Here is a 15,532-nt window from a genome sequence, read left to right as displayed (position 1 = left end):
TCCTCCGTCCTCCCCCCGGCAGGGAGCCTTTTGGGAAGCGGCACCTACTGTTTCCCCTACATCTGTCCCCTCTCGCTCTCTGTCCTGAAGTGGCTGCCCCTCCCCTGTGTCGGGTTCTGAAGACTTGCAGAGAAGACTTTGGCCTTGGAGCGGCACCGGGGTTTGGACCCAGTCCATGGAGAAACCGCCCGAGCAGATGTCCCTGGATTCCCCGTGTCCATCCCCCGAGCAGGAGCCTCGAAAGACCAAGGGTGAGGAGCTGACCTAGCTGCTTTCCGTTTCTAAAGTTTGTCCTTTCCATTGAGGCCTCAGATCAGATGGACATGCTTAACCGTGCACTTAGAAATACCCTGGTTCGAGACACTTAATTTTTTTTTTTTTACCTAAAGCTCTGTTACACGTAAATGAAGCCTATCACTAATATTTTCTCTCTCACTGTGGAGCAGACCTGCAGCAGCACTGTCCATGTCACTAAGTCTTTCGGATCTGTCATTCCAGCGCCTGTTAACTTGCTTGGCCTTTGAGAGGCTAAGTAAACTGAATAAGTGAATGAACCCAGCCAAGTGTGTCCTATATCCCAAGTACCAGGAAAAGACTGGGCTTCTCTTGGCAAGCTGTCTTTCATCATTAGGAAAGATACATTTTCCACCCAGGATATAAACTTCAAAAGAGTGCCCTGCCTGTGGAGTACGGTAGACAGGCCAGCCACCCGCTGATGGAAAATGAGATTAAACTGTAGACATCAGCATTGAAATTTCAATCTACTATCCCCCCATTATCTGGTGTGTGTGTGTGTAGTGCTCGCATGTGCACGCTGTCATGTCTGACTCTTTGTGACCTCATGGACTAGCCTGCCAGGCTCCTGCCCATGGAATTTTCCAGGCAAGAGTACTGGAATGGGTTGCCATTTCCTTCTCCAGGGGATCTTCCTCACCCAGGGATCAAACCCATGTTTCTTGTGTCTCTTGCATTGGCAGGCGGGTTCTTTACCAACTGTGCCACCTGGGAAGCTGTACCTGGGAAGCTGTATCTTGGCCTTTAAAAAAAAGTGGATTGGATTATTTAATTGAGGGACAAGGGCTTAGATAATCCACATCAAGGATTTTGAGAAGGTTTATGTTTGGGAGACTATTTTACATGTTTAGCCTCTAATTCTGTTTTAGGCTAATTTTTAACTCAAGTATTTATTGAATTGTTATTACAAGGTACTGAGACTAAGTTGGAAGAAAATCTAGCCCCTGCCACCAGCTTAGAGTTGAGTTGGAATAGTTATCTATGAGAGATTATGGGATAATAAACAGTGTGAAAGTTCACAAGAGGAGAGCCTTGTCAACTGGATATTGGCCCTGGAGGCCTTAGAAAGTCATATGTTTGGCCTTGAAAGAATTTAGAGTAAGAAAAGAATCAGGTTTTAGGTCAGAAGGGATAGACTCTTACACAGGCTCCTCAGTGGTCATCTTTCTAAGGCCAAGTGTCTTATTTACCTTCCTAAAATACTCATTTATTTATGTTAGTTCACAGTGCCTACTGTATACAGTCTATTCTCTATAACCTGGCATTCGGGTCCCGGCATTCAGGGTCCTCTGCAGCGTGATCTGAACCCAGCTTTAAACATTGTCTCCATGTTTCCCCATACAGGCTCTGCCAGACTGGTGTGTCTGCACGAGGAGATGCCAAAAACACTCTGCTTTACCTGCTGTTGTGCCTTTGTGTCCTTTTTCTGCGTCACTGTTGCCTACACCCTCTATCTCCCCAAATCACACACATCCCAGTGTCCCATGCATGTCACCTCAGTGCAGGGCAGGCTCCTCCCTCAAGCTCCTGAAATAGACTGGTGGCTGCCCAGAAGGAAATACATACACACACGCTAGAGACGCTTACATGGAAGCCTGTGGGACTTGGTGGCTGACTCAGCAGTAGAGTGTAATCACCTTTGTTCCCTTTGCTCTCATACCTCTTAAAAAAAACCTTCACCACTTGCTGTTAGCTTTGTAACTGCCATTCACTTAGCTCAGGGCACCGCTTTTACTCCATCGAAACTGATTATATCCAGGTTGCCAGTAGCTTAACGAGTGAATCCATTGGACACTTTTTTTTCCTTCAGCCCTAATTTTTTTTGACCCCTTAGTATTTTTATTGACATGATTGCTCTTCTTTGAAACTCTTGTTCTTTGGTATAGGCAGCACCATTTTCTCCTGATTCTGTCTCTTGCCTTCTCAGGGTCTTTCCCACTCCTGTTTGTCCACCTGTTTCTTTCTTGTTTTGGGTCACACCATGCAGCTTGTGGGATCTTAGTTCCCCGACCAGGGATTGAATCTGGGCCCTTGGCAGTGAAACCACCTGTAGCAGGTGGAGGTAGAAAGTTGAATGGAGAAGGAATTGTGTGGGGAGATAAATGTTCAGGGAACAGTTCAGAGTAATTGGACCACAGAGTAGACTGATAGAGGATGACTGTAAAGGCAGAGTGGTGTAAGATCGTGGAAGATGGACTCCGGGCCAGCCAAAGAGTTTAGATTTTGTTTGTTAGAAATTGAAGCACATAAACTTTGCTTCACAGGAGGCTAGCAGATGAGCTTGCAGATCAAGGAAGAGATTCTGGTCTGTTTAGCGTGAGAGGTGATTAGAATCTGACTTGAGCATATTCGCAGTGATAATAGGAAAGCAGGAGCAAAAAATCAAGAAGTACATCATAGGTAGAGGCAACAGTATTTGTTTACTGAGTGAATGTGGAGCAGAGAAGAGAGTCACTGGTCACTGTTGCCTCCTTCCGTGTTTTTTTTTTTTTTTCGAAAAATGTTAAAGCTGCAGGAGAGTTGAAGAATATACCAAATACTCGCACACTGGAAGTGTATGTGCCAGTTTGGGACAAGTTGATCTCAAGAGACTGGTATGACAGCTGCCACTTGGAAATCTTGTTTTTAATTATTGGAGATGCTGTAGCTGGTTGATGAATACTGCACATCTCACCACCCATCTCAGGAGATGGTAACACCATCCCTCCAGCTACTCAATCTAGAGGGAAACCCCTGTTTCTTTCATATCCGTATCCATCAGTCAGGAATCCCACCCATGTGACTGTCAGCATTTCTCTCCAGAGTCCAATTACTTCTTACCGCCTCCTCTGCCGCCATCTTGGTTCATGTCACCATCGTCTCTCACCTGGATTGTTGCCACAGCCTGGTTGCTTGTCCTGCCTCTGCACTTGCCTCCCCATGGTCTCTCCTCAGCATGGCAGCCAGCATGATCCTGTTGAAGTGTCAGATCTTGTCTTCCTCTGGTCAGAACTCTTCAGTGGCTTCCCATCTCGCTCAGTGTAAAACCTCTTTACAAACCTGTGGCCACAGTGGCCTGTGTTCTCTGATCCTCTTTTATGTCTCTGACCTCATTTCTTACTCCTCTCTCTCTTGCTCATTCTGCTCCAGTCACACTTGCCTTCAGGAATACCCAGTGCCTTTGCAGTTGCTGTTTCTTCTATTTGTAATCCTCTTTCTCAGAAATCCTTATCTCCTTCAAGTCTTTGCTTAAATGCCGTTTTCTTAGTCTTCCTTTGATCATGGTATTTAAAATTGCATCTCCTTTGCCCACTCTCCCAGGCACTCTAATCCTTGTTCCTTGCTTTTTTGCTTTTATAGCATCTTTATAATCTTAACAGTATGTAATTTACATAGTTTGTTGTCCATCTCCTTTAGTAAAATGGAAGAGGATTTTTTTTGTTTTGCTTATTGACAGATCTCAGAGTCTGGAACTGTACCTGGCATGTTGTTGGTGCTCAATAAAATGTTCTGAGTGACTGTTATGTGACTTGAGGAATATTTCAGGGATCACCTTCAGCTTCATGGAGGAGGTGATGTTGAACAGGGCTTGAGCACAGTGAGGTTGACAGTCTCAACCATGTTGGACAGTGGGCCAAGTAAAAGGCACCTTATCTAGAATGTCACGGCCATCACATGTGACGAGAGTGGTTCAACAGGTAGTAAAGAGGCTTCGTGTGGGGAGAAGATCAGAATGAGGCTGGAAAAACAGGCAGAGGCCAGATCAGGAAGATGGAGAAGAAACCTAAGTCTCTCTCTGCTCCCTCGGAGCTTGCAGTCTAACAGGTAAGTAAACACTTGTGCAAGGGGACGTACAAACAGTAAACCAGTAATCCACTCCCACCTGTTAGAATAACTGTTATCAAAAAGACAAGAAATAACAAGTGTTGATGAAGATGTGGTGAAAAAGGAACCCTCCTGTACTGTTGGTGGGAATGTAAATTGGTGTAGCCATTATGGAAAATGGTATGGAGGTTTCTCATAAAGTTAAATATAGAACTACCATATGATCCAGTGATTCTACTTCTGGGTATTTATTCAGAGGAAATGAAATCCAAGTTCATTGCAGCATTATTTACAGTAGCCAAGACATGGAACAACCTAAGTGTCCACCAGCAGACAAATATTATCCAGCCATAAGAAAGATGGAAATAATGCCCTTGTAACAGCATGGATGGACCTGGAGGGCATTATGCTAAGTGAAATAAGTCAGAGAAGGACAAACATTGTATTACCTCACATGTGTGTGGAATCTGAAAAATCCAAGCTCATGCATACAGAGAACACGTTGGTGTTGCCAAAAGTGGGGTGTGGGGAGTGGGAGAACTGGATGAAGGGCGTCAAAAGTATAAACTTACAGCTCTAAGGTAAGTCAGTCCCAGGAAGCTGAGGTATAACATGGTGACTACAGTTAGCAATACCATGTTGTATATTTGAGAGTTGCTTATAGAGTAGATCTTAAAGGTCCCCATCACACGCACAAAAAATTAAAACCAATATCCCAATGGAATGTATAGAAGACATATCTGGAGGTGGAGAACAAATGTAAAATGGTTCTCTGATATCAGATAATTTGTGGAGAACAAATATAAATATGGTTCTCTGATATCAGATAATTACTAAATTCCTTAAAGACAATGACCATTCCCTACTAAAATCTGGGCTGCATGTGTTTTACTTTGATTGCTAATGGAAATGATACTACGTTGGATATTCCTCAGCGTCCCCTTCTTCCAGAAATATTACTCTAAGCCGAGGCCTTCTTTCTGTAACATACTGCACTTTAGTAAGTCATATTTAATAAGTAAAACTTAGGAGGAGAAATGTATTAATAGTAAACGGATTTTTTCCATTGTCTCTGTTAGATACAACTAGGGTGCAGAGTTGGTTTTTGTTGGTTCTCTTAGAAATAGACATGAAAGATATGGAATAGAGCTGAAATAGATAATGGAAGTATTTCTTGCTACCCCATGCTTCATACTTTAAGCATTTCCTCCTCTTCTCCCCCTCTCTTTATCAAATCCTCTCAGTTGGCACCATTTCTAAAACGGTTCCTCTAAGGTCTGAGTATGTCATGTGAGTGAGCATGTGAGCGTCTGTCTGTGGAGAGAGACAGCAGGAATGAGGAAGGTGCTGCGTCTGGTTATGGGGAGTATTTCCTGTTACCACAGTGACAACCCACGTGGCCAGGGTACCATGTGGACAGAACCTTTGAGTGAAGTTCTCTTTGATTTATCTGCTCAGTCCCTGCCTCTCTCCATTCAGAATCCCCAGCATCACCCTTCCTGTGTTCTGAGAAGATCTCACTTTCCTCAAACTCTGTTTTCCTATTCTGCTAATTCCAGTGTACTTGTCTGATTAGGTACTTCATTTATAAATCCTCACTTTAGTTTACTCACTACTTTCTCCAGATCTGCTCAGCTTGTATCCATTTTCCCCCCCTGTACTTCAAGGCCATTTTTCATACTTTTTTGAACCAAATAACCTGGAATACTTTAATCATCCTGTTTCCCACCAGGAGTTTTTACTGTTACATATACCTTTTTTGTATTTTCTGTCAGATGGTGAGACCTGGACTGAGGATCAATTAATTATAAAGCAGAAAACTCTTGAAGTAGGGACACGACCACATGAAGGAGATGAATGTGAACAAAACAAACATGAGGGACCGTATGAATATGGGCAAAACTTCAGTAACATGTCAGACTTCATCCAGCAGTCATATGTTCTTATTGAAGAGAAATCTCAAATGTGCAATGTTTGTGGGAAATTATTCAGGCGGAATGCATACCTTATTCAGCATAAGAAAATCCACACGCAAGAGAAGCCTTACAAGTGTCATGTATGTGGAAAAGCCTTTGGCCATAGTTCAAATCTGTCTCAGCATCAAAGAATTCATACTGAGGAGAAACCCTATGAATGTGATGAGTGTGGGAGGGCCTTCCGGCGCAGCTCACACCTCATCCAGCATCAGGTCACCCACACGGGAGAGATGCCTTACCTGTGTAACGAGTGTGGAAAAGCCTTCGGCCGGAGCTCAAGTCTCCTCCGACATCAGAGAATCCACTCTAGGGAGAAACCCTATGAATGTACCAAATGTGGAAAGGCCTTCAGCCAGAGCTCACATCTAACAGAACATCAGCGAGTTCACACCAAAGAGAGACCCTACGAGTGCAGTGACTGTGGGAAAGCTTACAGTCGGAACTCACACCTTGTTGAACATCAGAGGGTCCATACAGGAGAGACTCCTTATGGCTGTAATGAGTGTGGGAAATCTTTCAGTAGGAGTTCACTGTTTTTCAAACATCACAGAATTCACACTGGAGAAAGACCTTATGAGTGCAGTGAATGTGGGAAGGCATTTAGTTGCAACTCCTACCTCGTTCAGCACCAGAAGACTCACAGTGGAGTAAAATCTTCCAAATGTAAAGAATGTGGGAAAACCTTCAAGCACAGTTCATACCTTATTCATCACCTGGGAACCCATACAAGAGAGAAACCATAAATGAAGTGAAGGTGGTAAAGCCTTTGGTCGGAGTTCAGCTCCGACATCAGAGAACTTGCACTGGGGAGAAAACCTTTGCCTGTAGAGAATGTGGACTGTCTTCAGTCATAGTTCACCTCTTACTAAGACCTGAGAATCCACACAGTAGACAAATCTCTTATGCATTCAGTGCATGAGAACCTTTAGATAGAGTTCCCGCCTTACTCAGCATTGGCCAGTTCACGTTGGGGGAATGGTGGGTATGGGGAGAGCCTTGCTGTGTGTCAGAAAGGGGCGCAAAAGGGGTAGAGTGACGCCATGGAGGGGGTGACTGAAATGGAACTTTTAGTTTGCACTACTTTTTATTTGATCTTGAGGATCTACATCAGAGAGAGATTCTATGGTTTGTTTTTCAAATCTCTACAGTCATCTTCTGAAAACAGGATGAGTTAGGTCCATTCCAGGGAAGAACAAATCAGGGGGATTCAGACTCATGGATCAGGAAAGCAGCAGGATGACCCTTGAAACCAATAGTTTCCTTCTATCTCACCTGTCCTGTTGGTTGTCACTGTACATGGAAGTGGCTCTTGGGTTTTCTAGGGCCACCATTTTTGCTCCTCAGTATCCTGCAGACTACTGAATCTCTCTTTGTTTTATATGTTATAGAAGCTTTAAATAAATGGGCCAATTTTCTAAGCCAAATAATTTCTCAGTATCACGTCATGGGCTTTGCTATGTGTAGAATCCAGTAGACTGAACTGCATGTGTCAGACTTCTCCTTTCTTCTGTTTTTCAGTCTGTCTGGGCTCTCAGGGAGATTCTTGGGAGAGTTAGAGGGCAGAAGAGAGGCAGCAGTGATTTTGTAGCTCACATGTGATATTGTTGCTGATCTGTTGACTCACCTCACTGGGGCTGGGCCTGAAACTAGTCTGCCTTCCCCTGGATTCTTCTTTGCCTTTATTGGGCCAGGTGTGTGTGTGTGTCTGTCTGTCGCATCATGATTTTCCTTCTCTGATTGAATTCTAGTCATACACATGCTTTGCTCTCATATCCTTAAATTTTTTTTTTCACCAGCTGCTGTTATCTTTGTAACTGCCATTCACTTAGCACAGGGCACTGCTTCTGCTCCATTGAAACTGATTATATCCAGGTTGCCAGTGGCTTAGCTAATTAATCCACTGGACACTTTTCTTTAGCCCTAAGTTTTTTGACCCAGGCTAGATGGAAGGAGTGGTGGGAGGGACCTTTGCACTGGGAGTGGAACCAGCTATTGGGTGGGGGCCCTACGAGCCTGCTTATTGATAGGTTCTGGTTGTGTTATATGCAGTAAAACTTCAATTTGGGTAACTTGGGTTTTCCCTTTAGAGCATGGGACCAGGGAAGCACAGAACCCAGGGGAATCAGAACTCTAAAGGTTCTAGCTCCAGCTCACAGGCTCTCCACCGACTTTTCCAACAGACAGTTCTCTCCTCCCTTGTCTGTCCCTCTACTCTAGACCTGGGAAAGCACGAAAATGCTTCCTGAGGAGACGATAACTTGAATACACTTTCTAAATTTCTGATACTTATATACACTTTCTCAATTTCTTATCCTGGGAGGGGCTGGCTTGGCAGTTCCTAGCCATACCTTGAATACAGCCTTGGGCCCCCCGAGAGAGAGGCATTTCCTATGCTGTGGTTGAAGAGGTAAGAGTCTTCAGGCAAAGGGAGATAGGAGGAAGAAGAAGACAAATTTCCACAGTGGCATCCAGAAGTGACTGTTTTCATCCCCACAAAAGCCCATCACAGCCCTCATGTTGAAATCAACAAGACCGTTCTCATCCCAGCTCTGCCCACTGACTTCTCCAGCCCTCTGTGGCCACCCCTTCTGCCAGACATTCTGAAATTCATTGCTGCTGCTGCTAAGTCGCTTCAGTCGTGTCTGACTCTGTGTGACCCCATAGATGGCAGCCCACCAGGCCTCCCCGTCCCTGGGATTCTCCTGGCAAGAACACTGGAGTGGGTTGCCATTTCCTTCTCCAATGCATGAAAGTGAAAAGTGAAAGTGAAGTCGCTCGGTTGTGTCCGACTCTTAGTGACCCCATGGACTGCAGCCCACCAGGCTCCTCCGTCCATGGGATTTTCCAGGCAAGAGTACTGGAGTGGGGTGCCATTGTATTTTTCAAATGTAGGTTAAGAGCCACTCGGGGCGGGGTGGGCACAAAATTAATTTACTGTAATGAGTTGTGACCAGCAAAGGGTAAAAAGAAAAAAGTAGGCAGAACTAGAATTGACTAGAAAACACCCATCATAAAGGTAAGTCAGACTTTTGTCCTGTTTGTGCACAATGGTGCATATACACAAAGTACAACGTACAATAGTTCTTGCTGGAGAGCAGGTAAAAATCTTTGCACATTGCAATCCCTGTTTGGGCATAAGATTCTGTCTAGAAGGGCCTCCTTGGCATGTCTTCCCTTGGACTGAATTGTTCTCACTCTACAATTCCCACAGCATGCTCTACTTCTTTGTGCACTGATCACACTTTAAAAAAATGATTTATCTGTTTGTGCTAGTTTCCTGTTTGTGCTAGTTGCAAGCTTGGTGAGGGCAGGGACTGTGTGCACCTCACCTGACATCTGTCATTAGAGAAGGCACTTGTGTTGAGTGGCTGAATGATAAACCCAGGTCCAGGTTCTGGCTGTGTGTGTCTCAGGCAAGGTCTCTTTGTTTTTTCTGACTTTTAATCTGATTTACATACAGAAAACTTCAAAGAGTAGACTAATGAACACCCTATATATCCTCCACTTAGATAAACAGTATTATCATATTTCCATATTTGCTTTCTATTTATGTGCTTTCCACCCCCCCCCCCCCCCCCCCCGAATCATTTGAAAGTAAGCTTTACCCTGAGTATTGGGTTGGCCAAAAGTTTGTTCAAATTTTCCTGTAACAGTAAAATCTGAACGAACTTTGTGGCAAACCCAATACTATGGCATGCTTTTTCTAAGAGATCATTCTTGTATGTAATCACAAGACAATTAACATACCTAAGAAAAAGAATTAAATTCCATAATACCATCTAAAATGTAGTCTGTATTTAGATTTTCCTTGGTTGTCCCAAGAATGTGTTTTATAGCTAGCTTATTTCAAATCAGAAAAAAAAAAAATCAAGAGTCACATTACATTTGGCTTTATATCTCTTTAGATTCTTTTAATCTAGAAGAGTCCCACCTTTTTTTTTTTAATGACTGACTTCTGGAGGAGTCAAGAACAGTTACCTTTTATAACTTTCCATGAAATTGATTTCCTTGTTTTCCTGAGGTGGCGTTTAGCTTCCTCCTTACCCCTCTGTATTTTCTCTCAACTGGAACGAGGTCTAGAGGCCTGATGATCTACTTCTGGCAAGAGCACCTCACAGGCGACGCTTCCTTCATACTGCTGTCACCTCAAGGGGCACGTGACATGAGATTACTCTACCCCAAGTAATACTGTTTGTTTACCGGCTTAAGGGAGTGACCGCCAGATCTCTTCTGTATAAAGATATGTGTTTCTTTTGCAGTTAGTAATCTGTGAGGAGGATAAGCTCCAGCATCATGTGAAGAATCTATTCCTCCACAGCCTAATGTTTTTAGTAATCGCCCATGATTTTTTAGCAACCATTCATGTGATAGTTTGGACATGTTCTTAACCAGGGGCTCAGTTTTTCCATCTGTGAGTGAGTGAAGTCGCTCAGTCGTGTCCGACCCTTTGCGACCCTGTGGACTGTAGCCCACCAGGCTCCTCCGTCCATGGGATTCTCCAGGCAAGAATACTGGAGTGGGTTGCCATTTCCTTCTCCAGGGAATCTTCCCAACCCAGGGATCGAACCCACGTCTCCCGCATTGCAGGCAGACGCTTTAACCTCTGAGCCACCTGAGAAGCCCAGGTAGCTTGGGCATAATCATACCAGTGATTTAGATTTGCTGTATAACAACATTTAAGTGTGACGGTGCGTATGAAGATGCTGTTACAGTCTGCCATAATTTCTCCTTCTTCTGAGAACACCATCCCTCTTCCTTTTTAGAACGTTCTTTGGCTGCTCCAGATAAGTGGTCTGATATGATCTCTAGTGGCCTTGGCCTGCAACTGCTTGGAGCAAGGCTTCGGTTCCCAGCCAGAGATTGCGGTAGTACCAGATCCTAGCCACTAGACCAGTGGTCAGTGACAAGGGCCCTGACCCTTTGGCTTTGCAGAAAAGAATTCCCACAAAGACAGAAAATAGTGAAAGTATTAAAGAGGGGACAAAAATACAGTTTGTGTTGATAGACTCAGGGGGAGAGAGAGAGAGAGTCGATGAGTGGCCCCCTTGTGGCAGTTTGAATTACTTTTATGGGGCATTTCTTCTGGTTTTCCTTTGGCCAATCATTTTGATTTGCCTGGTCCATATTTGGTACATCTCAGGATCCTCCTGTGTGTGTGCACGCATCTCTTAGCCAAGATGGATTTTACTGAAAAGGCATATGGGTAGGGAGCATCCCTTGGCATCACTTCCCTTTGGCCTCCAAGGAGCCTTTTCTATGCCTGTGTGGTCGGGGAGATCTGACTTCAAGAAAAGAAATGTGTCATCTGAGCAGGGCCCAGCCTCCTCCCTTACATATCCTGCTATTCTTGTCTTGGAAATCGCGATTCCCTGAGGGTCTCATCTGCCTCCTTCCTCAAAACCTTCAACTTCTTTGATGATTCTACCTGCTTGGCTTCTGTGGGGCACAGCTGATGCATCTTCTTCGGTGGAGTGGAATGAGCTTGTGACCAGAGCTGAGCCAGTCAGAATCCCTGGGGAACTGGGAACCAAGTAGGGGTGGGAATAGGGTGAAGAAAACATTCTTTTTCCTGAGGGTGACTAAAAGTGAAGCTGTGAGTCTAGAAGTTGACTATTTCCCCTCCCACCTGGAGAACGACAGCCTCTGGGATGGAGGGATCAAACACCATCTCTGAGAGCAGGGCAGAGAGGTCTCCCGGGCCTGGCTCCAGGCCTTCCCAACTGTACTCTGCCTTGCCCCAACTAAGCCAAGAAAGACCTGTCTTGCCTGAGGCCTTACAAATTGGGGTCTGAACCTTATGACAGGTAGAATACTGACTATACAATGAGCCTCTCACATGATGTATGTTAGTCGCTTCAGTCATGCCTGACTGCGACCCCATGGACTGTAGCCCACCAGGCTTGTCTGTCCATGGGGTTCCCCAGACAAGAATACTAGAGTGCCATTTCCTTCTCCGAGGGATCTTCCCCACTCAAGGATCAAACCTGGGTCTCCTGCTTTGCAGGCAGATTCTTTACCATATGAACCACCAGGGAAGCCCTCTTTCACATGGTAGATAATCACGTCTCACATGTTAGGTGATTCAATAAATTAATGGTTCATCAGCTCTCATCCTTTCCTGTTGTCTTTGAATATGTGCCTGCTAGTGGAGAGGTGTGTGGAGGTGCCAGACATGGTCCTGGTTTTTGAAAATCTAAAAGAATTATAAATGCCTTTCCTTGATGAGCTTAGTCTCAAATCACGGGGAGCTGGTGACTCATCCAGCTCCAAGCGTGGCCCCTCTTGCCACACAAACCAGCCCCCCAGCTCAACCACCAGGGCTAGGAGCTAGAGTGCCTCTCTTGGAAGCCTGAGTTTAACCAGCCCGCCTTGGGAGAGGTGTACACAGCCTTTTTAGCGGAGGGCAGAGGACCGCCGGCCAGGGCGGGCTTTGGGCGGTGCGCCTGAGTGCATGCGCAGGGCAAGGGCGAGGGAAAGACTGGGAATGCGGGGGATGGGGGTGAGCGCGAGGTCCGGCAGCGCGTCTCCCAGGCCCTCCCAGCCAGCCCGCTGGAGAAGTCACTATGATCATGCCTTTTTCACAGATGAGGAAACTGACGCCCAGGAAGAAGAAATAACTTCCCCAAGGGCACCCTGCTGGTGATGGCAGAGCTGGCATTCGAATCCGGTGGACTTCAGGGTGCACCCACCCCCACCCCATTCTGCGTACCGGTGAGCAAGGCCTGGACCGCAACCATCTGGGAGGCCAGGTTTCCCCAGTCGTAGGGCCCCGAGGGCTCCGGCTCGGTGGGCTCCGTGGGGAGACTGAGCATCCCCTCGCTGGCCTGAGGCGGGCGGAGAGCAAAGGAGGGTCTTGACCACCGGCCAAAGGGCTGTGCCAGCAGCCGGGGCAGATGTAGGGACTGGAGACCGGTGGGGAGGGGCGAGCGGAGGTGGAACCTCGGGTTGGGAGGGGGAGGGCGTGAAGGAGGCCCCCCAGGCCAAATATTACCCTTCTGTTGGGAGCCGTCGGGCTGGATCTGGGGCCCAATGGCCAGGTCAGGACCCATCTATGGGTCTGGATAATGTCACTGGGGCTTTGGGACCACTAAGGACCGAGGAGGGTCGTCAGTGGAAGGAACCCCTCACCCAGCCTAAGGCACTTTCAGCCCAAGTGACCTCAGATTACTGGCTGGTGGGACACGTGGGGAGTGAGGCTCCCGGGGGCCCAGACAGTTCCCTTCCCGGTTCCAGCCCGGGATACACCTATCTGGGCTGCACTGCACCTGGGCTGCTGACAGGGCTGCTCCAGGGCTGGGCGCTGGAGCGCAGGGAGAGACTCTGTCAGCGGGAACCAGGCCCAGCGGGCACGCAGCTCTTCCAGTCATTGGCCCTTGTCAAAATAATTGAAACGTCAGTGAGAGTAGATGATAGTAAGTCCGTTTTGTTTTGAATGTTCTTGGCAAAGTAAAAAGTTGGCAACCCTCTTCCCCTCACCCCATTCTGTCTCCCTCTCCTCTACTTTTGGGAATCCCAAACCCAACTGCCGGCCAGTGGTGACTGGTGAAGAGGTGAGGAGATGGGGTGGCCGTTCAGGGTTGTGGTCCCTGTGTCCACTCTGACTGACTGTGGCATCCTGGACCAGTCTGTTCTCCTTTCCAGATATTTCTTCATCAGTACAAAAGGATCTGCAAATCCCCCTTTATGGTAACATGTCCGTGATTCTTTGAGTCTGGCTTATGTCCCTGGTGCCCAGTTGTCCAGAGCCAGCACTGAGGGCAGCTCCATGCAGAGGCTGGCTTATCCCTGGAGAAAGGCCTGCAGGGTCCTCCTCTCTGGAGAGCAGCTGGGGCGGGCCAGGGGACAGCTCGGAGTCACCTCAGGTGAGGAGGGGAAAGCACTGTACTGCCTGACGAGTTTATGTGTCTCTTCTCCCCAGTAGTTACCCAGAGCCTGAGAGTTCCTGTCTTTTTTCATCCCTGATTCTCCCCGTTGGCCTAAGCTGGGCATGGGGCGCCCAGTAAGTACACAGTTCGTTTTTGTGGAGTGAATGGATAAAGACTGGTGGCTGGGAGAGTCCAGGGAGTAGAAAGGGCCAAGCTGAGGTTTGCAGAAGATGTGGGATTTAAAAGGCTTAAAGGGGAAGAGACCTGCCCTCAGGGAAGAAACCCAGACTGGAGATGCTTGGGGTGACTGTGGTGTTCCAGGAATGGAGAGAGTCATGGCGGGTGTGGGGTCAGGAGGGTGGGTGCTTTAAAGACTTTATGAAAGAAAACTTGAGAAGGTGAGGACGGTTGATGAGGTTCAAGTGTGGGAGAAACAGAGAAGGCAGCACGAACTCCAGACTAGAGTGTGGGTGATGGAGCAGGTGATTGAAATGCGGGGACACTGAGGTCAGTTTAGACAAGTTGAAGTTCAGAGGGGTGGGGGTTGGGGACAGGAAGGGACTCAGAGCATCAGTTGAAAATGTCCAGGGTACGCCATTCCCTGAAGAGGACGGGGTCAAGATGCGGCCATGACTCCTACCTGGAGAGCTTTAGAGCCAGGACTCAACTCTCTCTGGTCCAGTGACTTCATCTTCTTAGAGTGAAGGAAACCAAGGCCTTGAAGTTCGGGTGACTCATCAGTACTGCCCGGAGGGTGGAGAGATCTCAAAGGGTAGCTTTGCAGAGAGGGCAGGATAAATTTTTTCAGGTGGGAAGAAGAAAAACGGGGGAATGACAGAAAGAGAGAGTGCTTTAGAAATTTCCCAATCGCTCTGACAGCAATCAAAGAGGAACAGTTAACTCTTCTATAAGCAGTGGATTTCCTCTGCCCTCCGGCTAGTTCTTCTGTTGTGATCAGACGATCTCAAAGCCTCAGAGATGCTCCTTGCGCCCGGCTGCAGTGAGGGGTCCGTATGAGGGCCTTGGAGGGGCCCCAGTGCCTGGGCACACACGGGGGCTGAGAGGAAAGGGAAGCCCCTCACTTGCTATGTGCAGCTTGGAAGCTTGGCGCTGCCAGGCACAGTCTGCTGAGGCAGCAGAAACAAGGGCTGTTGTCTCGGGGTGTCCCCATCTCCCTTGTCCTGTCCCTCTGACCTCCAGATGCCACCTTCCTGCACTGCCATGTGGCTATGGTCATTGGGGGCCATCTGGACAGGGCCCACCCTCGCTGCTGCACCCAGGCTTCCAACGACCCTCCTCTCGTCCCCCTCCTTGGCCCTCCACCTCGTTCCTCAGGGCTGCCAGGCTGGGTGAAGGCAGAGGAAGCTGACTAGGTGCATCCTTAACCAAGCGCCTGGGCCCTGAGCACTGTGCTTGACGCTTTGTTTGCAGCATGTTACTTGGTCCGCCCAAGAACCTCAGTGGGCAAGTGTTATCTCCTCCCTTTTCCAAATGGGGAAGCCAAGGTCCTGAGAGTTTTAGTAAGTTCCCCGAGGTTACCCAGCCGGCAAGTGACAAAACTGGGACACAGTCACGGCTTCTACAGCCAATTCC

General features: G+C 47.3%; 2 protein-coding genes across 4 annotated transcripts in view; both read left to right on the top strand.

Moving 5' to 3' along the window:
* Positions 1–96: 96 nt before the first annotated feature.
* LOC104992734 (zinc finger protein 239-like) lies at positions 97–12,728 on the top strand. Of its 2 annotated transcripts, XR_825736.1 has the most exons (3): positions 97–251; positions 5,874–7,052; positions 12,659–12,728. XR_825736.1 is itself a non-coding variant. In XM_010845702.1 (2 exons), exons 1-2 carry the CDS (start codon positions 176–178, stop codon positions 6,815–6,817), a joined length of 1,020 nt encoding a protein of 339 aa, XP_010844004.1. In that variant the 5' UTR covers positions 97–175; the 3' UTR covers positions 6,818–8,755. The 2 variants fall into 2 exon arrangements, 1 of the variants encoding a protein (XP_010844004.1); XM_010845702.1 differs by lacking the exon at positions 12,659–12,728 and having other exon boundaries at positions 5,874–8,755.
* Positions 12,659–15,532, top strand: part of LOC104992735 (transmembrane protein 225-like) — a 9,289-nt gene continuing 6,415 nt past the window's right edge. Inside the window, exons 1-2 of one of the 2 annotated variants that reach the window (XM_010845705.1) lie at positions 12,659–12,785; positions 13,996–14,073. In XM_010845705.1, the coding sequence (XP_010844007.1) occupies positions 14,062–14,073 (12 nt within the window). In that variant the 5' untranslated portion in view covers positions 12,659–12,785; positions 13,996–14,061. Of the gene's footprint in view, positions 12,786–13,992; positions 14,074–15,532 lie in introns of both variants that reach the window. The other variant, XM_010845703.1, reaches the window with a different exon arrangement.

Source organism: Bison bison, unplaced genomic scaffold (assembly GCF_000754665.1).
Source record: "Bison bison bison isolate TAMUID 2011002044 unplaced genomic scaffold, Bison_UMD1.0 scf7180017864223, whole genome shotgun sequence".
NCBI classification, from domain to species: domain Eukaryota; kingdom Metazoa; phylum Chordata; class Mammalia; order Artiodactyla; family Bovidae; genus Bison; species Bison bison.
This window is presented reverse-complemented; position numbering and strand designations above follow the sequence as displayed.

Excerpts from the sequence above, each read along its gene's own strand:
- LOC104992734 (XM_010845702.1), top strand. The coding sequence starts at position 176 with ATGGAGAAACCGCCCGAGCAGATGTCCCTGGATTCCCCGTGTCCATCC. Across the intron at positions 252-5,873 it reads GGAGCCTCGAAAGACCAAGG|ATGGTGAGACCTGGACTGAG; the intron begins GTGAGGAGCTGA and ends ATTTTCTGTCAG.